The sequence below is a fragment of the Pectinophora gossypiella genome, chromosome 15 (genome assembly GCF_024362695.1).
Source record: "Pectinophora gossypiella chromosome 15, ilPecGoss1.1, whole genome shotgun sequence".
Lineage (NCBI taxonomy): Eukaryota > Metazoa > Arthropoda > Insecta > Lepidoptera > Gelechiidae > Pectinophora > Pectinophora gossypiella.
The window spans coordinates 4,895,342-4,918,181 of NC_065418.1; the positions used below are offsets into that span (position 1 = coordinate 4,895,342).

Genomic DNA, 22,840 nt, shown 5'->3' on the forward strand with positions numbered 1-22,840 from the left:
TAATATTAGATTGCATTGTGAGCTGTGTGTGGTGTATAATTAATTATTTACAATCGTAGAAATAGATTTTTGGAATGACTTTTCTGGCAGTGGACATAAATGTAAATTAGATATAGGCAATTAGTAACAATATTCATTCATTACATACTTTTAGGGTGACAACCTAATGTGTTTATTATGTTTCGGCGAAATTTTAACATCTGAAACAATTTTGGGCAACTTCCAATAACCTTTTTTTATCTTTGATTTGGATGTTTTAATTTTTTCAGCTAATGAGCCACTTCTTTAGGGATACGTATGAAGTAAAATTAAAGAATTATTAAGAAAAAATACCGACAAGGTAATTATTTCTGAAGTAAGGTAGATTTTTTAAAAAGGGTCATAATGGCCCCGATTCCTGCAGACACCGCCTAATTTTATTTTAAGTTATATCCGTCATTTTCATATCCGTCGAAAAGGAAAGGGACGGATGCTTCACAGCTCTTAATTTTAGGAAGAATGAGTGAATGAATGAATAACCCGGGCGAATCAAAAGGTACGTCGCTGGTATGCAATCCGTTTGACGTGCTGTCCACTTAACTGTGTCGGGTTATTGACGGACGTAAAATTTTTAGACGGTTGGTTTAGATTTGTGCTTAAAATTGACGTGTGTTCCATAAATTTTATGCTTGTCGATTACCCGTCCCTTTCCTTTTCGGCGGATAAGAAAATGACAGATATAACTTAAAATAAAATTAGATGGTATTTACAGGAATTAGCACCAATGGGCCATATCTCCTAAACCGTAAATACTAGCAGTCCATACATGGGGCGTTTCTGGTAGCTAATGAGCCCCTCTGTCTAGTTTTTCATTTTGAACGTGAACTTCTGGGCCACCCTGTGTATGCCCCTGCATAATAATGTACCCAAGCAATGCGAAAATAGGGAATGATCACGTTAAATCTGTATTGTTTTGTAGCCTGGAAAGTCCCTTATTACATTATCGATTATAGTAATTAAATTAGTATTTCGAATAAATAAATCATAACCGCTCACCTCTACTGCCAGGCACCACCGCCGATTGCGGTGTTGCCATGTTTAGAACTTGTCAAAATAAGGCACACTTCAAAGTTGGCATTACTGATAAATAATAACTTGCGGCTAACTTCACTTTAGTACTAGTGCTTCAAAAATAACAGGTTTATGTAGCTCAAATGAGTTAAAACAGACGCTAAAAAACAAATAATATTTGTACTCCAGCAACTAATACTTTTATATAAAACTTCTTTCTTTTCCAAACAATAATTTAAAAAAATGTAGTACATGACAGTGTAAAAAAAATGTTGTTTGATTAAAAGCATTTTACAATAATGATTGACTCTTTTTAATGACGATCATCTCATCCCATCCTTACTTACTTGCGTTGTGTCAATTTTTGCGCCAATTTCTGTTTTTCTGTTATTAGTGATTTTTAACTAATTTGGTGGTTTCTTTTGTGTTTGATCGACGTGACAATAGTGGGCAACCAAGGTGAAAGTATAAATATTATTTGTAACAAATATCTATAACGGTCCTTCGGTTTTTTGTCAGATTTATATCCTTGTGATTTTTTGAATTTGTTCGCTGTTTTTTTCATACTATTTGTTGTTATTTACCATTGTTAACTAATAATAATTACAAAATAATGCTTATCAACTCACTATACCGTAGAACAATACATAGATACACTAATTAGGGTACTCATTTAAGTTATAAATTACGTGGGGGTAACGATCATGAAGTTATGATCAAGATATATTCAAAAGACAAATATAATTCGTTTCATTGGCCTCCGTGGTCTAGTGGTAAGAGACGTCTCTCGTAATGGTCTGGTGTTATCATTTTGCTGTGTTGTAACCGCTAATATCTGTAAGTGGTACATACATAAGAGGTGGACACTTCTTACACAGGTAAATAAATTACTTTTCCTATTAGGAGATCCCCATTACTGTTCCGCCTTATGTATATCTTCATGTATGTTTTCATTTTAAGTTTTCATCTGGAGCTCCTGGATTCGATGCCTGTGGGGAGATAACAAAAACCATTTTGCGGTCCCTACTTTGCTTATATTAGAATAATTATCCAAAAGCAAGATGATCTGTGCTTCTCTCTATGCTCTAGCTTATCTTTACTGAATTAAGTATGTAGTCATTACATGAGCCACATCAGGAATCTCTGGTGACTCAATATTAACCCTGACTGAAGGTGATGGGGTCCATCATTGACCTTATACCTCACACAAGAGAAAAGAAGATTTGTTTTAAGTTGTAAATGATTATAAGTGATTTGCATTTTCTTTATATGGCTTTGGCAGTATAGATAGTACATTCTTTCCTTTTCGTTTTACTTACAATTAATTTTCACAACATTTGCACCACACTTTCTTATCTTTTAATAAAATGTCATAATATCCAGGCAATCTCAAAGTAAGGTCTGTTATGTAATAACAAAGGTACAAATTGGTGAAAATTTACCAATCTAAACCAAAAAAAAATTCTATTTTTCTATTTTTTCAATCCTGATATTTCGTAATTCTGCCTTCTATTCCTGTCTTTATCAAGCAAGTCCTCTCTATTTCATCTCAAACCTTATCCCAAAGCTTTATGGTATCTAATACCTAGATACAAACTAATTTATGTACAACATTTCATAGCTGACCATTACTCTTGATTATAGTAATTGAACCCTTCATTTCTCCATTTAAATCTTCTTTCTTCACTTCTGTCCTTTTCTTATTTCAATAGGTCATCAGCATCACATTCTTCTTTCTATTGTTTATTAAAACTAGCTTAATCTACAACAAGTATGCATACAATGTGACATTACAGGTCTATTCGAGCGCCAATGGAGGGCGCTCAGACTCCGGAAGGTGGGCGGCGCACGCGTGCGGCACTGGCCGAGATCCCTGCGAGACTGGACCGACTGCGGGTGACCCCTCTGCAGGCACTCACCAACACGCGGGACCTGTCTCCTGGGCTGCCCCCTGGATACCTCAGTCCTGCGCCTTCTCCTGATGAGATGCTGATACAGCAGCGAGGTATGTGTGAAAGATTATATTCACGATTTCAGCTGCGTAAGTGAGTGGTACATGCAGAGGGAAGCAATGAATCAGACATTATTAACACGTCAACACCATAGCATTACCTTTCGAGAGAGTGTCATTGGTGCGACGATATTATGACATCTCAACTTAAAATTCAGATACTTGTTGTTGTCATGAACTTTGTCATTGCACTTTTGTAAGTAGATTCTTAGGGGAAGGCAAAACAAAAGATGGGAAGACAATCTCCCAAAAAGCTGGAGAAGAGTAGCGAAAGATCGCCACATTTGGAGAAGCCTAGAGGAGGCCTATGTCCTAGGTCAGCCTGACTCCTTGTCAGGTGTGTCGGTGTCGTTGATGTCGGCTAATTATTAGATTCAAGTTAATATTAATAGAAAGCAATGTAAGTCAGTGAATAAAGGCTATTTTTATTATTTATTTATTTTATTAAGTAGATACTCTATTCATTTTAGGTCGAAAGCGTCTGCCGGTGACCTGGTCGCCTGACATAGAATTCAAACGTTCATCTTTCCACTCGGTCGTGCGTACTCCGCCCAAGAACTCACCAGGCCGCCACTCTCCACCGAAACTTGGCGTCACTCTACGTTCGACACCCAGAAAACGCCTTATCCTCGGCGACGCTGAACGAATCCCTCTAACACCTGAGAAAATCGACTTCACAGACATCAGCACTCCACAAAAATTCAAATTGTCAAGCCCGGTCAAAGGAACTCCTCCCATAAAACGCGCTAGACTAGAAAAAACATTAGATGCTGATTTTAAAGGACCTCTGGATACTGCTCTTAAAGGGTTAAGCCCAACTCAGCTGATCAGTATGATAAGGAACATCACCCACAAGCATCCTGAGTTGGAGCAGGAGATAAGAAAAGAGATGCCGAGTCCGGATTTAGCCCCTCTAGAGGAGAAACTCAGTTACTTGAAGTCCAATATCTTCAAGAGTTTGCCTACATCACGGTTGACTTCGAAGACCGATTCGCCGGCGTATTCGCGAGCATCGACGCATATCTCCGCGTTCAAGAAGACAGTTATCGAGCAAGGGAAAGTTTTGGTGGAATCCCAACATTGGGAAGCTGTTATCCAATATGTGTTTCTTGCTTGGAGCTATGTCAAGGCTACTCCAGTGTGGGACAACCAACCACACAACACTCAGAGGAAACAATGCTTCAGAGCACTTACAAATTTCTGTATGATGGCTCTAAAGAAGGGAGTTTTGAATAGAAGCTTACTGCTAGATGTTCAGGATAAACTGCAGAGTATGGTGGCTGACAGTGAAGACATACAGTCCTGTCTCAAATACACTCAAGGGAATTTGAAAGACTTGCTGTGAAATTCCTTTTCGATTCTACTATGGCTAAACTTCCTTTTTATTACCTTGTTTTATAAAAAAAATGCTTTTTAATTTCTAAAAGATTTGATAAGTTTGGAAAATCATGGAAATTGTTTTTTTAGTACCTATATTAACTCATCATGAATTTTATTGAATATTCAAGTTGCATTTTTATTAAGTACATACATGCCAATTTGCATTTTATGATAGTATATAATTTCTTTTGTTTAATATCTTTTCATTACACTGAAGAGAATCAAATAGATAAATGTTTAATGTACTGCTTATAGACTGAATATTATAAATTGTCTTCCATGTGAATTTGGAAGTATTTTTTGTGTCATTTATTTTAATAAGTATGATTTGATTCTTTTCAACAATGCTGTGAGGATGTCAAAATTGTTTTTGTCATTTAGAATTTTAGTTGATAGATGATTAGCTTTTAAGTTTTTCTCCGTGGGGTTTACGATGTAATAACGGTTTTTGCGTATTTAGTTTTAAGACTTGCAGCGGTACAGTTGCCCTTTCGTAATTCTGATTCGCTTCTGTCTAATATATTAGCAACCGCTCTACCATATTTTCAGAAAATATCCTTATATTAAAAATTGGCTAATGTTCTCCATCTGTTATAAATTGGTCAAGTTACCTAATCATAAGTCTATTTTAAAATATTGTGCCTTATTTTGGTAAGATATTTCCACAGTTAATGTTGACAATATATCGATTGATATTACATTATCTTTGCGATACGAAGTTTGTGCCTACCCAGTGTATCTGATAAGGATACTTTGAATCTTAATAAATGTGTCTTATTTTAATAATAATACATACTAGTTTTAATTTCTCCATAACGATTACCTACAAATCCAAGGGAAATGAAATAAAACATTTTTTTATTTATTTTTATATATTATATTATGATTTCTTTCTCGACGTAAAATAAATAACAAATATATTCGAATTTTATTACAAAACTTACATTTAATATGGCAATTGAATTTTATTGAACAATTGACAATTCCGAATTTAAAAAATACTGTTAATTTACAATTTATTGAGCATTATGATATTGAAATACGTTCTTTGGTCAAATTATATTAAATAATGGAATGTTTCTTTTTGTCATTTCATAGAAAGTAATCGCTTTTCGTCTTCATACGAAGAAAATATTCGAGTGGGTAACGATTATAAATAAGAGAATTCTACCAAATACACTAACAACTGAACAAAAGTCAGGTAGTTTTGGCATATATTTTGGCTTATTACGTAACAAAGTATAACATTTTATATACATTACTTTATTTACAGCTTATAAGCTCTTGTCGCTCGTTATTGGACGGACATGTCTTTAAGTAGATAGGTAAAGTACCATTATTTAATATTAATCACTGTAGTGTCATCAAATGGATTCGTTCCTAGAACGCCACTCCATTGTCTGACTACCCTGTTAGGGATATAGCGTGGATATAAGAAGACATGCAAGTACCATAGACGGTTACCACAATAAGATTATACTATACGTACGTAATTGTCTTTTAAAATACATTTTGGTCATTGCTGAAATTATCACAAGTGCGAGATTAGGTACTCTTTATAATACTAGATCAATAATACGGTAAAAATACTTTATAAAAATGTATTATGCAGTCACGGACGTATGTTCTTTCATACATCCCACACGCATTCGTATTACAAACATCCGGTCATAACTAAAGCGTCGTGCAAAATATTTGGCTTTAAAAAGTCTTGTATTGCAAATCTTTGGTTCGTCAGATAACGAGCGACAAGCGCTATACGTTACGTCTACCACCTTCCTCGCAGCTGCCGATTTTGAATCTTATTTTCGGCCCGTCGGTGCGCGGTGACTTTGTTGCGGAGCGCGCTTCGGGGCCGATGTGGGGGCCTAATGGGCCTGAAGTGCGTAGTGATGTGGTCTTCGTCAGTACGCTGGGGGCCCTAGAGGGGTCTACCGGCCCGCGGGGGCCATGGATGCCCGCGTGTCTGCCCTCGACTCCCCCAGTGACACTTGGCTGAGCACCGTTCGCGTGTTGCTGTAACTGTACCCGTGACGCTCGTTCCATTTCTCTAAAAAGAATGGGTTGACTAGTTATTTGTCTTTATTAGAAGTAACATAATATGACAACGCTAGACGATAAATAAGAAAATTATACTTTCATGCTATTTATTTAATTGCAAATGACTTGGTGACTAAGGTGATGCAAGGTGCAATTTTTATATGCGTGCATCTGGATATTGTGCGACCTTCATAGTGTCGATGGTATATCATAGGACTTGTTTATAGTAAAATAAGTAAATAAATGAAGAGTTCTAAGTATTAATTTGTAGTGTAGCGATAATGCATTTTAGTAAACATCTACTTCTGTAGTGCTATAAGTTAACTGACGACTTTATCGATAAGTAGATAGATACAATACAAACATACAGAACAAGACAACACATAAGCTACACATTAACTGTTACTACATGCGAACCCACCTTAACCCTTAGCCGAACGGTGTCTTATTTACATGTGACACAAATGTGAGCCCACCACAAACACGGGGTATTACTAAAGTCTATACCTTCAGGGTCGTATGTAGGTGGCGAGCGCGGAGGTTCGCTCGGGGGTCTTGGCGGGGCATGCGACGGGCGAGGAGGGATACGCACCGCTGGTGAGGCCCGAGAGGCGCGCGAGCGGGCAACAGAGCGCCGCCGCGTACGCAGCGCGGTACTGCGCGTTCATTATCACGTAGATGATCGGGTTCACGCATGCGCTCGCGTACAGGAGTAGGTAGCCGGCGATGTGGAATACTGTGCGAGGGAAATAAATTAGTACAACATTGGCAAAGGAACAGGAGAGAATATTTTAAGAGTACAAGTATATTAATTAGCTCTCGTCACATTGCTGGCGTCACGCTAGGCGCAATGCCAAGCGTCTAGATTAGATTAGATACCTACTCTACAACTACTAGCGCCGCGCTGGAGTTGCGCTAGCGCCCTGTCACACCGGCAGTGTGGCGAGAGGTAGACAGAGAAAAAAGAAAGAGTTTCAAAGTTGTGGAATTAGACGTAACATAGAAATGCTTAGCAGAAGTACTAAGAATATGTAGGTATAAACAGAATGTCCAAATCATAAGGAAAAGAGGAGGTTCCAAATTGTCTTAGACAGGAATATTTTAAGAGTATACAAGATACTTAGTGAGAACTGGTCATCAGATTGACCAGAGCGGTCTTTCGTGATTCTAAGACACTAATAAAAATAGTGATTATTAGCTACGAAAAGAATTAAAATAATGCGTCATGGAGAATGCTACACCGACAAGAGCGTGGCTCTTAAATTAGTGATGAAAATAATGCCTTCTAATAAAGAAACCTATTGCTTAGATGCTGACGCAGGCGATACGGTTTTACTAAGAGAAGGGATTTTATTTTCATTAACTTCTCCCATTTCTTAGTTGTCGAGATTCGGCATCGAGCAATAAGAGTAATTTTAGGGCGGAGTTATCGGTTAATTAACCGACAGTGTGTAGGTACTTTCATTTAGCTACGTTATTTGCAGACTGCTAATAAATTACGTCATTAATGTTTCTTTCGTTGTACCTAGTAAGAAACCAATTTAATGCTAAAACGGTCTAATTTTCTCATTTGTTTGTATAATTGCTATTTCTCCTTATAATTAAGAGAGGGAGGAACGATGAGTTGTCGCGATGAAGAATCGTTAACCTTTCGTAATGGTAATCCATTAATAGCGAAATAATAATAAAGTTGTTTTTTGTAAAAACTCTTTCTCTCTAAAGGTTCTTTTTTAACGCTGGCAAGCAATTATAAGAAAATGTGGCGGTTGCCATTTAGAGAGGAAAAAGTAAAACGAAAAAAGAAAAACCTAATGGCTGCCACAAGTTTTTTTGGCGCCAAGCGGCCATTGTTTTCGTGTCAAGTTGGTACCTTACCTATACGAACTTCGTGCTCGTAAGTTTGTATACTTAAATATAAAGCGCACAGTACACGATCTTGCCAAGGCCCTCTTTATGTACTTAGGTGTTATTATTACTTACCTACTTGTCTGCGTAAAAAGTAACCAAGTAAAAAAATAATTAAAGGGAAGATGTAGCATTTTAATGGATTTTCCCTTTGAACTTTAACAATAAATATTTGTCAGGAACACATGGTCGTGACTCGTTGTGAATTTCACACGAGTGTTTATGATAACTGAAGGAAGTAAGTAATGTGTTCATATATTTTCATGACATAATTTACTGAAGTGAGCCGCAGATGGCTTTTCGCTGCTTCGTGCAGTCTAAACGAAGAGCACTCACAATTTTAACATATTATTTATATGTAATATACGAATCTAGATAAGGAGGTACCTATTTTAGATACGTATTTTATTGTTTCTGACTAAAAGGCAACATTATTAATATATACTAAACTCCTATTAGGTCGATAGAGCTTTGAAGCTTCCCGCTCGTGGACTCTATGGGATGTGAAAGTAAGTTCGCACACGCTTTGTAAACTATTCTTTAGAAAAAATACTTGACCATTCTTTAGATTAATTTATGATAAAGGGCACTAAAAAGACACCTTCCTTCGGTGCCGACTCATATCGGGACTTCACGCCAACCTCCTTGTTTCGTACGGCTGTGGATTCTATTAGTGCTCCGAACCTCTTATTAACCACCGAACCAGTCTCAGTTTCTCAGGGCCATATCTAGAACGCCATGGTGGCGCCACCAACAAAATGTATGCAATTGTTGTTGTTGAGTTGCGCAACGTGTAAGACACTGGGGTAGCGTTTATGGAATCCGACCATAGTCGCGCAACCATGATTTTCTAGTGAGATACCCATAGCCCTTAATCCAGGATAACTACTATTACCAAAACATCTTACCAGGATAATGCACATGGCTATCGGCAACTTTAGCGATGGTGATAGGCAGGTAACAGACAAGGAAAGACAGGAAGATGGCGAGAACCATCTTGGTGATCCGCCATTCGTTGCGCCGTGCCTTCGACTCCCGGTTGTCTTTTATAGTAGACCGTTTGTCTGTACTCGTGTTCAGAGCCCCTGGCCCGCTGTTCTGAGACCGCTGGTGCTGTCGCATGCGCTTTTCTGAACTGGAATTTGAAGGTATAATATATTTAAAAACACTGCAATAATTCAAAAAAGTATACCTACCTACTACATATGTAGATAAAGTAGAATACTAAGTAGTAGTAGTAGCTTTTAGATGTTTTGAGAACGAGTAAACGGGCTGGCTAGCCCCACAGCGTGTTGGAGTGTGTTTTTTACTCCCTTCGGTAGATTGACCCTCACCCACATTCACTTCCACTGGTCCTTGCCCACATTGAGATATAAAGTTGTTTAATGTTATGATGTTTAAGATGATAGGGCATCTGGTTAGGTAGGTACATATATCTACTTACATAAGTTATGTAGGTACCACTACAAATAGAGATAGGTGCTAATGAATTTGGAAAAAATGTTAACTAATGGTAAAACTGGACCTGTCAAATCTTCAGGTTAAGTAAGCGAACCCCGTGAGAAACGGGTTATTGCTAGGGAGATGATGATGGTAACTAATGGGTCTTGATAGTTGCGTATATTATTATCTAACAATATTGGAAAATGTAAAACAGTATTGGGATGGCTCTGAAATCAATTTCAACACGTTGTGAAGAAATTTAACAGAATATTGCGGTTGTTTATGTTATGAAAGAGATTGTATCACATCCAACTTCAGAAACGAGCGATACGGAACCAAATAATACTCATTTTATGGCATAATAAAGCTTAATAAAAATGCAAAGTTCAGCTGCCGATTCGTCCTCGCATATAAAGATAAGGAAACATTCCAGGGCCGATAGGTTTATGGCACATTCCTTCATGCTTCACTGGCAATATTGAGAGGAAATAAAATCCATAGATTCAATAAAGACGTTTGCGTGATGAAAGTTCTCAAGTCATAATAGATCGATAGCCAGGGAGCTGTAATATCTTCCTACTTTGAACTTGTAAGACGGATGAACGTTATCGATCAGAAATTATTAAGTTAATCTTACTTATTGATTACTTACTTACTTATTTTAACTTAAGCTCAGCTAAGAATGCTGGACTGGGACCAGATAATAAACATAAAACGCATTCAACTGCTTCTTTTCCCGAACATGTCGTAAAAACCGACAGAAGCATTGTGTCATTTTGAACATGGCGGACCATCATAATGTGCAATGGACTGCGTTCGTCATAGGTATCCATCCAAGGGCTTGCTATCAAAAGTAGCTGCCAATTATCTTCTGATTATTATTCTACCGTATCAGGGAACGCTGGCGAGAGTGTTAAGTAATAAATACGCAGTTTGGAGAGTACCTACTTACTAGATCTTTATATCATTTATTATGCGATGTGTAAAGCATGAATCCATCCATCGTGTCAAATTCTGCTATACTCAGATCTGCATCTTGTATGTATAATTAACTCAAATAGCTACGTGCATTACCTGTGAGCAAGCCAGAATATCCTAGCATAGCATATGAAGATAAGTAGGGCAGGCACGATGAACGCAATGACGAATAAAGCTGTCTTGGCAGAGCGGCCAAACTCGTCCGGCACTATGGAACATGTGCCTAGTTGCGGGTCGTAGTCGAATTTGCCTGAAATTCCGAACAAATAAAATCAGAATATTAAGTACAAGCGTGGTGGTATACTGTTGGCAACCCAACAAATTTACTTTTTTATATTATTTTAATATGGCAATAATTCTCTCTCTCTCTGCTACGAACCATTACAACAACGACATTGTGCTCCTCAATTAATTAACAATAAATAATAATTAACAGTAATAACCAGTGCGTGTTATTGAAGTAGTGCATTAGTGGACCCACAACAGTGCGACAATCAAATTAATACAAGTTCGGTGCACCTAGTACCGTACATATGGTCCTTCGAAGAAACAGCGGCCTGTGAGTGGTGAAACAGCGATCTGCGCGAAGCGAACACGCACGCACTTTTTGGTGTATTACTGCGAGTGAGGCGATTTTTCAAGCACACAATATATTAGCAGGAGCGAAGAAAGAAGATTGGAGGTTTGGAGTGCGAAACATTCAAAAATTATCATTCCTCTCCCGAAAATAATTATACAAAGCTATCAAGAGTTCAGGTTAGATGAAAAAAGAAGCCATTGGCCCATTCAAATTTCGCCGCGAGAAGTGCCACGCCCACGAACGAGCTCTACGACCAATCACGGAGCGTTACATCACACTGCAGTTGGTACTACTGGATTCCCGCCACGTCGCATCGCATCTTGCGTCCGAGTTCTTGTCGAAAATTTTCACTGACGCCATTTTGTATCGTATTGTTTACAATAATTACGTACATTTTGATTGAAATTTTAATTTACCAATATTATTTTGTAATTTCTAATTTAAAATACGTAGTTACCATTAGTATTAAGTTCAATAAGTGTAACAAACCATGGCAGAAGCTGATAAGATGTGTGAAAGCGACAAAAGTGGAAATTACGTATTGCAACGTGGTTATCTAAAAGCCACGATTACACGTTTATATAAAGACGTGCAGGATGGAAACTTAGGTGAGTGGACAACTGCAATGTTACATTTAAAAAGGGAGCGTTGTATAAAGGCCTTCGAAAAGTACGAAGAATATAATACCAGAATTTTGTGTGAAAAAGGTACCGACGAGGAGAATGTAGGGGAGTGTGAGACAAAGTATTTCACTATTATTTCTTGTTTAGAAAGCGAGCTAAGTAGACGGTCTACCACGAATCACGTGTCACACCCTCCTACACCAACTCAGAGGCATGCGAAGCTGCCAGTTATTGAAATTATGCCCTTTCACGGTAAATATTCCGAGTACACGACATTTCGCGAAATGTTTAGGTCTCTGATTGAAAATGATCCCACGTTAGGTGATGTAGAAAAACTACATTATTTACGCTCATTTCTAAAAGGTGAATCATTCGATATTGTTAAAAATCTACCCTTGATAGGCGCTAGCTTCATAGAAGCTGTCAAATTGCTCGACGAGCGATATAATAACAAGTATAAGATTGTAAATGAACACATCTCCCATTTACTTGATTTATCAATCATCACGAAGCCATCACCTGCGAACATTAGGCAGTTTGTATCGTCAATAAAACAAACGTTAGCTGCTCTAAAAAATCTAGGTGCGAAAGTAGATGAGTGGAACCCGATTTTAATGTGCATTTTCACACGCAAAATAGATACCCAGTCGTCTCATGCCTATCAACTGGAACGGGACGCGAAGGAGGACCCAACGGTGACTCAATTTCTGGGCTTCTTGGAAAAGCGTGCATTAGCTATGGAGAATGCAGGCTCCCCATCAACTACAACAAAGGCGATCAACGCGGTGACGAGGGAGAAGCGAGGATGCATTTACTGTAAGTCTGAAGAACATAAACTTTATACTTGCAAAATATATAAATTACTGCCTTCAGCAGACAGAATAACTTTTGCTCAGAAAGCCAAGCTGTGCAACACTTGCCTGAACTTGCATACTGGTAAATGTAAATTTCATTTCCGATGCAGTGTATGTAAAAAGGCCCATCACACACTGCTGCATCGAGACGAGGACAAAAAGGAGCCAGTAATTATGATGTCAGGCACTAATTCAAATGTTTTGATTCCCACAGCTCGAGTAAAATTATATGCACGAGATGGCCGAGAAGTCCATATAAAGGCCATTTTGGATTCTGCTTCTCAGGCCTCATTAATTACAACCAAGGCTATTGAAGTCCTGGGTCTGACACCTACCGAAGACTCCACTAATATTATAGGTGTCACGAATAATAAAAATAAGATAAAGTACTCTGTCTCCCTTGACATTCATTCATTAAAAACGCCATACACGACTTCCATTAACTGTCATGTAGTCGACACCATAACATGCCAATTACCACAGACCAGGATTGAACCATCAACTATTGATATTCCCCCATACCTCCAGCTGGCCGATGATGAATATTATAAACCATCTGACATACATATGTTAATAGGGGCGGACGTGTTTTTCCAGGTGCTGCTTCCGGCGGAGGTGAGCAGCGAGACGCCGAGCTTTGCTGCCTGCGCTCACTGCGCGGCCCCGCCGCCGCGCACGCAGTCAGCGCGTCTCCTGCCGCCGTCGTCTGAGCAGACCAGCGCGTCGCAGCCAAGCCAGAGGGAGGAGGGCGTACCTTGTATACTTAATACACAATTTGGTCATATTATTGGAGGCTGTTTGCCTCACCAATATGAGGTAACGAATGTTGTTTCACTTTTATGCACAAAATGTTCTTCTGATGTAGAGACATCTATCGCAAGGTTTTGGGATAGCGAAAAAGTGCCAGAGATCTTTACTGAAACACAATCTGAGCATGATATGGTAGAAAAGCATTTTCAAAAAACTGTAAAATTGGAGAATGATAGGTTTACAGTAGATTTACCTTTGAAAGTGCCGATACATGACATTAATGCGACTCTAGGGGACTCCTTTGATTTGGCGCTATACCGATTTTTAAATCTTGAAAAGAAGCTTCATAAAAATATTAATTTGTTGACAGAGTACCAAAACTTCATCCACCAATATGTGGAATTGGGCCATGCACATTTTGTGGATTTTAAATCATTAAATTTTAACACAGATCCACTCTACTTCCTTCCCCACCACGCGGTAATCAATGAAAGTAGTAAAACAACACGAACTCGCGTTGTATTCGATGGATCTATGAAAACGAAAAAGAAGGTTTCTCTCAATGATATCTTACTCAATGGTGGGGTGGTACAGAGGGATCTTTTTGAAATAATTTTATTATACAGAATTGGAGATTTTACGTTCAACACGGATATCAAAAAGATGTTTAGAAACATTCTAGTCAACCCTGAGCATGCATCATTGCAGAACATCTTATGGCGTGATCAACCTAATCAGCCTATTAACATTATTCGGCTAGATACCGTTACATACGGCCTAAAAACCTCGAGTTACCTCGCCACACGATGTCTGCTTGAACTAGCGAACTTGCACGAAACCAGCTTTCCTTTAGCTTCATTTATCATTAAAAACTGTGTGTATGTTGATGACATTTTGTATTCAAGTTCAAATTTATCCATTTTATTGGAAGCGAAGGCACAGCTTGCAGGTTTGCTTAGTTTGGGTGGCTTCGAAATGCATAAATGGTCGTCTAATTGCGAAACTATTTTGGCTGACATACCCATGGAAAAAAGACAGGTAGATATGATCGAACTGCAAAAAGAAAATTATAGTATAAAAGCTTTAGGTTTGACAATTGACTCTAAAAAAGATTGTTTCATCATAAAATCTCCCGAAAGCCTGTCTCGAGCGGTAACAAAGCGACAAATTCTAAGTCACATTGCTAGCTTTTATGACCCACTAGGTTTCATTTCACCTATCATTGTTAGGGGGAAGGCGATTATGCAAAAGTTGTGGTGCGAGAAAATAGGTTGGGATTCCGACCCACCGCAACAGCTAAAGGGTGAGTGGGCTGACTTTGCAAGCAGCTTAGCCGCTATGAAACCAATTCTTTTAGACAGGAACATACAGGTGCCGAGCGACGCAAAAGCCGTGCAACTCGTTGGCTTTGCCGACGCTTCAAGCAGCATAGGCTACGGTGCCTGCTTATACTTACGAGTAGAAGACAAATCAGGTAATGTTACCATGTCCTTACTCTGTTCGAAGTCCAGAATAAACCCACGCACGAAGTCACTAACAATCCCACGTCTTGAGCTTAATGCTAACTTGTTATTAGCACGACTTGCACGTAAAGTGTATGATACACTGCAAATAAAACTCAAAATTGATGACGTTTATTTATTTTCTGACTCACAGATAGCTTTGTCGTGGATTTATACAAATGTAATAAAATTACAAGCTTATATATCGAACAGGGTAAGAGTCATTCAACAGTTGACCAAGAGATGGCGCTGGGGCTACGTCGACACACACGAGAATCCCGCAGATTACATCAGCCGAGGTCTGGACCCGCGAGAACTTCCTTCCTGCAGTATGTGGTGGGACGGGCCAGATTTTCTGAAACAAAGGGAGTACATATTTAATGCTAATATACCTAAAAATACGGAGAAATTACCTGAGTTGTGTGACGTCGACCGCGAAGCTCCTCCGCGCGGCAACGACGATGCTCTTACCGCCCCCTCCGCCGACGTGGTCCTCTGCACCCTGAAAGAAAAACAAATTTTTCAGTTAGTAGAAAAATATTCAGATTTGAATAAAATGACGCGAGTTTTAGCATACGTCATACGCTTCTGTAACAATTGCAAGCCAGGTAATATTAAATCTCGATCGAAACACATATCGAGCGACGAATTAAGGCAAGCGCTAGGTATATTGATTAGGCACGAACAAGAATATTATTGTAAGGACGAGATACGTGCACTGCATAAAGGTGAAAACGTCAAAGGCTCTCTGAAACCTCTACACCCTTTTATTGACGATACAGGCTTGTTACGTGTAGGAGGAAGGCTTCATAACTCTGCAGTACCTTACAACCAAAAACATCCTATTATATTGCCCAAAGGTTCTAAAATAACCAACCTTATAATATACCATGAGCATCTTAGAATGCTTCACGCTGGCCCTAAGCTATTGTTATCACAATTAAATCAAAAATATTACCTCGTTAATGGTTTGCGCCAAATCAAGAAAATAACATATTCATGCTTACCTTGTTTCAGGATGAAAGCAGCTTGTGCAAAGCAGCTGATGGGTTCGCTGCCTAAGCAGCGCGTAACCGCCTCCCGAGCTTTTCAAGTTGTCGGGATAGACTTTGCTGGGCCGGTACAAATTAAAAATTCTAGAGTCAGACGAGCATTAGTCACAAAAGGTTACATTTGCGTATTTGTTTGCTTTATTACAAAAGCTATACATTTAGAAGTGGCTTCTGACCTATCTACAGACACATTCTTAGCGTGTTTTAAGAGATTTATCTCACGACGTGCTATGCCCACTGAAGTTTTTTGCGACAACGGAGGTGCCTTTAAAGGCGCGGCTAACCATCTAGCTGACTTGTACAAGCTTAACAGCTCAACGAGCCATCAAACACAGGTGCAAAATTATTCATCACAAATTGGTATCAAATTTAACTTCACACCTAGCTACTCGCCCGTGTTTGCTGGCCTCGCTGAAGCTGCAGTGAAAAGCATGAAGTATCATTTAAAAAGAACACTGCAAAAGAGTATACTTACTTACGAGCAGCTTCATACGGTTATATGCCAAATAGAGTCGATATTAAACTCACGTCCGTTAATGCCCGTGTGTTCATCGGATTCCTCTGATTTCAGTTACCTCACGCCGGGTCATTTTATTGTGGGTTGTCCACTCACCTCGTATCCTGAGCCAGACATTTCAGAAGTCCCTAGTAATAGGCTTAAATTTTGGAAAGTAGTAGAAAATATGAAACAATCCTTCTGGAAGGTATGGCACAGGCAATATCTAAACGTTTTACAATCTAGACCAAAATGGCGTGACGATTTACCTAACATTTGTGTAGAAAAAATGGTATTATTGAAAGAGGCGAACTCTCCACCTCTGTATTGGCCATTGGCGCGTATTTCTAAGGTTTTTCCTGGCAACGATGGCAAAGTGCGAGCACTTGAGGTAACCACCTCCAATGGTAAAGTATATAGTCGCTCACTTTCAGGTATATGTTTATTACCCTTCGACTAATTCTTTCTTCGACGATAACTCGAATTTATCTGCTTTTGCCATCTATGTTATACTATAATTTTAAGTTAAAAATATTTTATACTTCTATAAGTTAAGTTACAATAAGTACGAAAAGAAAACATTCCTAAATTTGGTATTTACTTATTGTTTACTCTTATTTTAAGAAATATTGACTTATCTTTTTTAGAAATAAGTATGTGTTGTACTTAATAAAGATACATAAGTAGCTCTGTGTTGTAACAGATTATGTTAGAGCTCTCTATTTTCACACATTTAATTTACTTGTGTACCTTTACTTGTCTTTGATGTGTGCATTTCATGTGTATACTTTTATGTTATTTAAAACTGCATACTTATTCTAATAACAATTGATTTGTGAAAATGGTCTAAGTTACATTTGAATTGTGAACGCGATCTAAGTACAGTTAAGTGCCTATATTGATAATGTAATATACATATAACTAGGTAAATATTAGTACGTAGATTCGCATTCCGTGGGGCGCAGCATGTTGGCAACCCAACAAATTTACTTTTTTATATTATTTTAATATGGCAATAATTCTCTCTCTCTCTGCTACGAACCATTACAACAACGACATTGTGCTCCTCAATTAATTAACAATAAATAATAATTAACAGTAATAACCAGTGCGTGTTATTGAAGTAGTGCATTAGTGGACCCACAACAGTGCGACAATCAAATTAATACAAGTTCGGTGCACCTAGTACCGTACAGTATACAAGTATCTATGTATTAAATACAACTTTTCTGAACGCGACTTCGTTCGGGCACATCATTTATTTATTTATTAGGTCATCAAGTATTGTAAAGTAGGTCATTAGGTACCTATTAAGTTTAACATACAATCTTTCATCCCCTTTTTTAATTAACCCTTAGAAGATATGTTGCTAAAAAACTTTAGCGCTGACTGTTCTGTAGAAGTCTCAGTTGTGCGTTGTTACAGTTAGTTTTTTTTTTTCATTTTACTTGCTTTCTTTTTTCTATTTAACTTATGAATTTAATCAAGAAAAACGTAATAATAAGTCCGACATTTTATCATGTTTTCCATGACGTCACAGGGTGCTTTTTCATACAGATTCCATAGAAACTCACCCCAGATCCCAAGCAGGGTGGGCACCTGCATGCCGTAGGAGAACATCCAGGAGAATACAATCATGAGCGCGATGTTGTGCTTACGGTACACCCGCGGGTACCAGTCGTAGTGCGCGATCAGGATGTACCTGGAACGTAACGTATTAATGCGGTTATTTATTTATTCAAACCGTTTATTTTACACATACCATAACGTAAGCTCATGTCTATATCCCAATCGAGTAGCTGGACTAAGTAAGATGAACTAAGTACCCACATCTCACCGAGCTTTCTGTTAGCCCAACGTGTCAGGTGATGAGCCGTATCGCCTAAATTTTGTACCGTGTGAGAGCCCGCAGCGCTCCCTATTTGTCCGGTCAAGTAGTCAATGCCAATCTATAATAAGTCACGTCGAAAAAGAGCCCTTGTTTATAATAATGGTCGATCCAAATGTGTTAGTGAAAACTGCACAAAATAATTTAATAACTCATTCGTGTAAGTTCGGTAACAGGGTTCGTATCACGTATGAGCTATGAGGGATATTCGAACGTGCTTAGTAGGTAGGTAGGTATAGTACAGTCGCTATGTTCCGGTTTTAGGCTCAACTCCGGATATTAGGTCGTGGACTTTGATTGACACGTTCGTTAGCTGCGTCAGTTTGCACACTACTTTAGTGACGATGTTGGAATAGAAATGTTTTAAACATCTATCGTATGTAGTACTTATGAGAAGGAGAGGAGATAAAATAGCCGGAATAAATAATAGCCGTAACATGGGGCCCTCAAAACGCGCGATGTGATAAATATGTCCAAACTGGTTCATTATTTTATCGAATAATAGAATTGGCTTTATCGAATGGCCAATACCATTTGCTTATTATCGCGTCCTGTGATATGCAGGATCTGTGCGATGGCTACTGCTTGGTTCACATTACGTCATAATACATTTATGTGATACAATAAAAAATATGTTATGTTTTTAAAATTAGTTCCTTATGGTTGCCCCAAGTATTAGTAGAATTACAAAGACTTAATAAAGTTTTAAGTATGATGTTGTTGTTTTTGTTGTAGTTGCATGTTTGTGTTTTATGTATGTGTGTTTGAACAGGCACCTTCTGGGCGAGCTCGCTCCATCTTAGGCCTCGTAAATGCCTTCGGGTAAGTCTGGGGCCAAAAGCAAACCCATTAAAAGTAAAAAAAAATGTCTGGAATTATTTGTTTTAAGGCTGCCCATTCTTCGTCTTAACGTTTGCGTAAAAATGTAGGTTAAAGGTCTTCTTATTAATCCATATAATTTTTACATTTGATTTCCTCATCACGTCGGCAATGTTGATTTAATACCTACAGAATCAGTTGAATATTAAACTGAATATTTTTTTGTTCCAAATTATTTTGTACCTACCATAATTGGGCGTGATTTAAATAATTATTTCGAAAAAGAAAATGAACCTCTTTTTATGTAATTTTTATGAATTGGTTCTTGTAATATGTATTTAGGTTTAGGTTGATTTAGGCCGTATCTACGACTTTGTAAAAAAAATGAAATTCCGGGAATCAAAGAATTAAAAAATGCGGATGTAAAAAATAAGAGAAGTACCAAACAAGAAAAACAACGTCGTATGTAGTAGTAGCCTACAACTACAGAAAACTTCATAAATATAGAGTAAATATTTTTAGAGATAATTATTGCTTTAAGGTTATGTTAATTATTAGATACTTACATACCTACATAAACAATGTATAGGTATAGTCTCACTGCTGTGCACAGGCCTCTCCTCAATCAACCGAAGGAGGAGGTATAGGTAGAAAAGAATTTGCTTTGTTCTTTTTTTATCCAATCATAATATTGCATAGTTTATTAACCAGGGGTGGGATGTATACCAACTACCTACCCAGGTTTACCCATTCAATGGATCCCGTTACATATTACGGGACCAATTGGCACAATGTGTCTCTATGGGTAAAATTGAGTACCCAAGAGACCAGCTCAAGTTTTTCAGAAAAGGAAGACGGATCACCTGTTGAATGTTATCGTACACTCAGGGGAAAGACGACAAAGTCGCTGTGTCGTAGAAACGGTACCTAATATCAATCCCAATGGATCCTTACGGTATACTACTCACTAATGCTTTGGAGCGCTTGCAGATTATGTTTCAGATTTAATACAATTTTGAATAATAATTACATTTAAGTACCTTACATTTACTTCGGAATTCATAGCGACAAAAACCTCGTTAGCGCATTTTCAAAAAATCACATTCCATTGTGGTTTATTTAAATTAAAGCACAAAACACATGGTAGTTTCATTCCGGGAAAAATGAAGACTACAATTTATTATCTGGATTGAAAATAGTGTGTTCAATGCGAGGTTTTGTTGCAAAAAACATATCGAAATTTGATTTTCGAATAACACGCTTGCTTTTCACCAGAAGGTGACGACGTAGAGTTCCGAGTAAATACTTAATTTACGTTTATGAACTACGTATGACTGTGATCCAGGTCTATGATCCTATCAGAATATACTAGATTTTGAAAAACTATTTACTAATAGGAATAAGGATAGGCCATTAAGTCCGCCCATTTGTACTGTTGCTAAATGTTTGTATGTTTTGTTTATGCGCAATAAGGTACCTATATTTGATTTGATTTGATATAATTGATAATCATTGAATAAGAAACTGGGTTACTTACTCAGGTTTCTTTTTTAATGCTTCTATGCTGTTCTGGGAGCAAATCAAAAACATAGAACACGTTCAGCTGCTTGTCTTCCCGGGCATGTTGTAAAAACCGACAGAGGGATTGTGTCCTCTAACATGATGAACTAATGTTATGGGCGATAGGCTGATCCCTTATCACCATAAGGTTCATCATAATTCAGCTTATGACATCGTATCAACAGTGGCTGCAAGTTGTCTTTGATTACTTGTGGCTCTGCCCACCCCATTAGGGATTACGGGCGTGAGTTTATGTATGTATGTTTCATTTTTAAATTCTCTAGGCCTGTGCAGTGGTACGTATAGCTGTTAATATTATGCTGCCTATTATGCAGGTACTTACCGATTCAAAGTAATAAGAGCGATGCTAAGCAGGGACACGCCGACGTTCCCGTACCGTAGGAATGGTATCAACTTGCACAGGGCATCCCCATGAGCCCAAGTCCTTGTCCAGAAGCCAGATATGGCGAACGGGAGCACCATGGCGCAGAACAGGAAGTCGGCGATGCACAAACTGGAATGAATAGAGACAATATGCTTTTGTTAGTAAGTTTAGTTACAGTTATGTTAGAGACTTGATAAGTAGCACGGAAATGTGTTGTCGCCAGGTAAAAAAATAAAAGTGGTCTTTGCGTCAACAACATACGTTCACTACTATATATCCATTGGCCTAGTCAGAAGTACATCCATCGCAAGATCAACTGAGTATACTACGTTACACTTGAGCTTCTGCTACACCAGCTTGATAGGTGGTACTTTGATTTTTTTATTGGTCAGTAATTCTGAATTTGTTATCGGTTTCATCCCCAATGAGGGACTTTCCTCAAAAACAATTTAGATCGCACTGTACAGATTTTCCTTCGATTGACCTTCTAATTTTATGGATAACAGATATATGCCTCTTTGTTTTTGGGTATAAATGATGACCCTTTTTATTACACCCAGACACAAATTAGGTACATCTTCCACCGATAATTATTCTGATCAAAATAAAGAGAAGCTATAAAGATAGCAATATAATTCCATACATAATTTGATCCAAATAGCATGCATCAATTATTTTATAAGTATTATGCTTCTGCCCTTACATTGTGTTTTGGAATAATTATGTACCCGAGTAATGAGAAAATAGGTAATTATCACGTTAAAGTTGCACAACGCCATCTACATATATTGGATTTGGTGAACGTAGACTGGAAAGTTTCTCATTACCATTGCTGTCTACTATTAGATATCTACATAGATTAATATTGTAAACAACTTCAGCTGTGTGGTGTGCCAATAGCCATGCACTTACCTACACTTCTCATCAAAAAAATCGAAACACCTTGCAAGTTTACGTTTTGTCAGGATTATCAGAAAAATGTGTACATTTAGGAATAAATGTTAAATGTCGTTTAATAGTGAGTAATATGAGCTTATCAAATCTTAATGTTAATGTTCTAAATTTAAATGAATTTTTCATAGGTTTCGTATTTTGTTAAATGAGTCATTTTTATTCCGTATGGAGTATAAAGGAAATGGATAAAACAACACACGTAAATGAAAAAAAAAGCTAAAAAACGTTTATTTAATAACTTGTATTCCCTCCCCGAGCTCTAATTACTGCTTCCATACGGTTCTTCATCGATCGGATGAGAGTCACGATCACATGCTGTGGTATATTGTCCCATTCCTCTTGGATTGCATCTTGCAGCTGGCTAAGTGTTTCTGAGGCAGGATCTCTTGCTCGAATTCGTCTCTTTAATTCATCCCACAGATGTTCAATGGGATTCATGTCCGGGCTTCTTGCTGGCCATTCCATAATAGAGATATCGACTTCGTTAAGATAATCTCGTACGACGCCCGCGGTGTGAGCCCTAGCATTGTCGTGCATGAATATGAAACCGTTGCCAATAAAATGTGCATA

The 22,840-nt window shown here is 38.1% G+C and overlaps 3 protein-coding genes across 7 annotated transcripts in view; 2 read left to right on the forward strand and 1 right to left on the reverse strand.

Moving 5' to 3' along the window:
• The first annotated feature begins 1,374 nt into the window (after nucleotides 1-1,374).
• Nucleotides 1,375-5,232, forward strand: LOC126373166 (uncharacterized). Its single transcript, XM_050019200.1, has 3 exons — nucleotides 1,375-1,509; nucleotides 2,847-3,055; nucleotides 3,532-5,232. The coding sequence occupies exons 2-3, from the start codon at nucleotides 2,863-2,865 to the stop codon at nucleotides 4,404-4,406; spliced, it is 1,068 nt and encodes a 355-aa protein (XP_049875157.1). The 5' UTR covers nucleotides 1,375-1,509; nucleotides 2,847-2,862; the 3' UTR covers nucleotides 4,407-5,232.
• A 443-nt stretch (nucleotides 5,233-5,675) lies between these two features.
• Nucleotides 5,676-22,840, reverse strand: part of LOC126373151 (G-protein coupled receptor moody) — a 66,409-nt gene continuing 49,244 nt past the window's right edge. Inside the window, exons 4-9 of one of the 2 annotated variants that reach the window (XM_050019178.1) lie at nucleotides 21,275-21,445; nucleotides 18,239-18,366; nucleotides 10,904-11,057; nucleotides 9,295-9,521; nucleotides 7,074-7,217; nucleotides 5,676-6,489 (exon numbers count right to left, since the gene is read on the reverse strand). In XM_050019178.1, coding sequence (XP_049875135.1) covers nucleotides 6,197-6,489; nucleotides 7,074-7,217; nucleotides 9,295-9,521; nucleotides 10,904-11,057; nucleotides 18,239-18,366; nucleotides 21,275-21,445 — 1,117 coding nt within the window. In that variant the 3' untranslated portion in view covers nucleotides 5,676-6,196. Of the gene's footprint in view, nucleotides 6,492-6,988; nucleotides 7,218-9,294; nucleotides 9,522-10,903; nucleotides 11,058-18,238; nucleotides 18,367-21,274; nucleotides 21,446-22,840 lie in introns of both variants that reach the window. The other variant, XM_050019179.1, reaches the window with a different exon arrangement.
• LOC126373073 (uncharacterized) lies at nucleotides 11,230-17,853 on the forward strand. Of its 4 annotated transcripts, none has more exons than XM_050019045.1 (3): nucleotides 11,230-11,995; nucleotides 12,650-12,826; nucleotides 13,462-17,853. In XM_050019045.1, exon 3 carries the CDS (start codon nucleotides 13,804-13,806, stop codon nucleotides 17,122-17,124), a length of 3,321 nt encoding a protein of 1,106 aa, XP_049875002.1. In that variant the 5' UTR covers nucleotides 11,230-11,995; nucleotides 12,650-12,826; nucleotides 13,462-13,803; the 3' UTR covers nucleotides 17,125-17,853. The 4 variants fall into 4 exon arrangements, with proteins under 4 accessions (XP_049875002.1, XP_049875005.1, XP_049875003.1 ...); XM_050019048.1 differs by having other exon boundaries at nucleotides 11,243-11,995; nucleotides 13,462-17,831; XM_050019046.1 differs by lacking the exon at nucleotides 11,230-11,995 and having other exon boundaries at nucleotides 12,023-12,826.

Bases quoted from the DNA above. Each gene is read 5' to 3' on its own strand.
- LOC126373166 (XM_050019200.1), top strand. From the start codon at position 2,863: ATGGAGGGCGCTCAGACTCCGGAAGGTGGGCGGCGCACGCGTGCGGCA. The intron at 3,056-3,531 runs GTATGTGTGAAA...TATTCATTTTAG, and splicing joins GATGCTGATACAGCAGCGAG to GTCGAAAGCGTCTGCCGGTG.
- LOC126373073 (XM_050019045.1), top strand. From the start codon at position 13,804: ATGGTAGAAAAGCATTTTCAAAAAACTGTAAAATTGGAGAATGATAGG.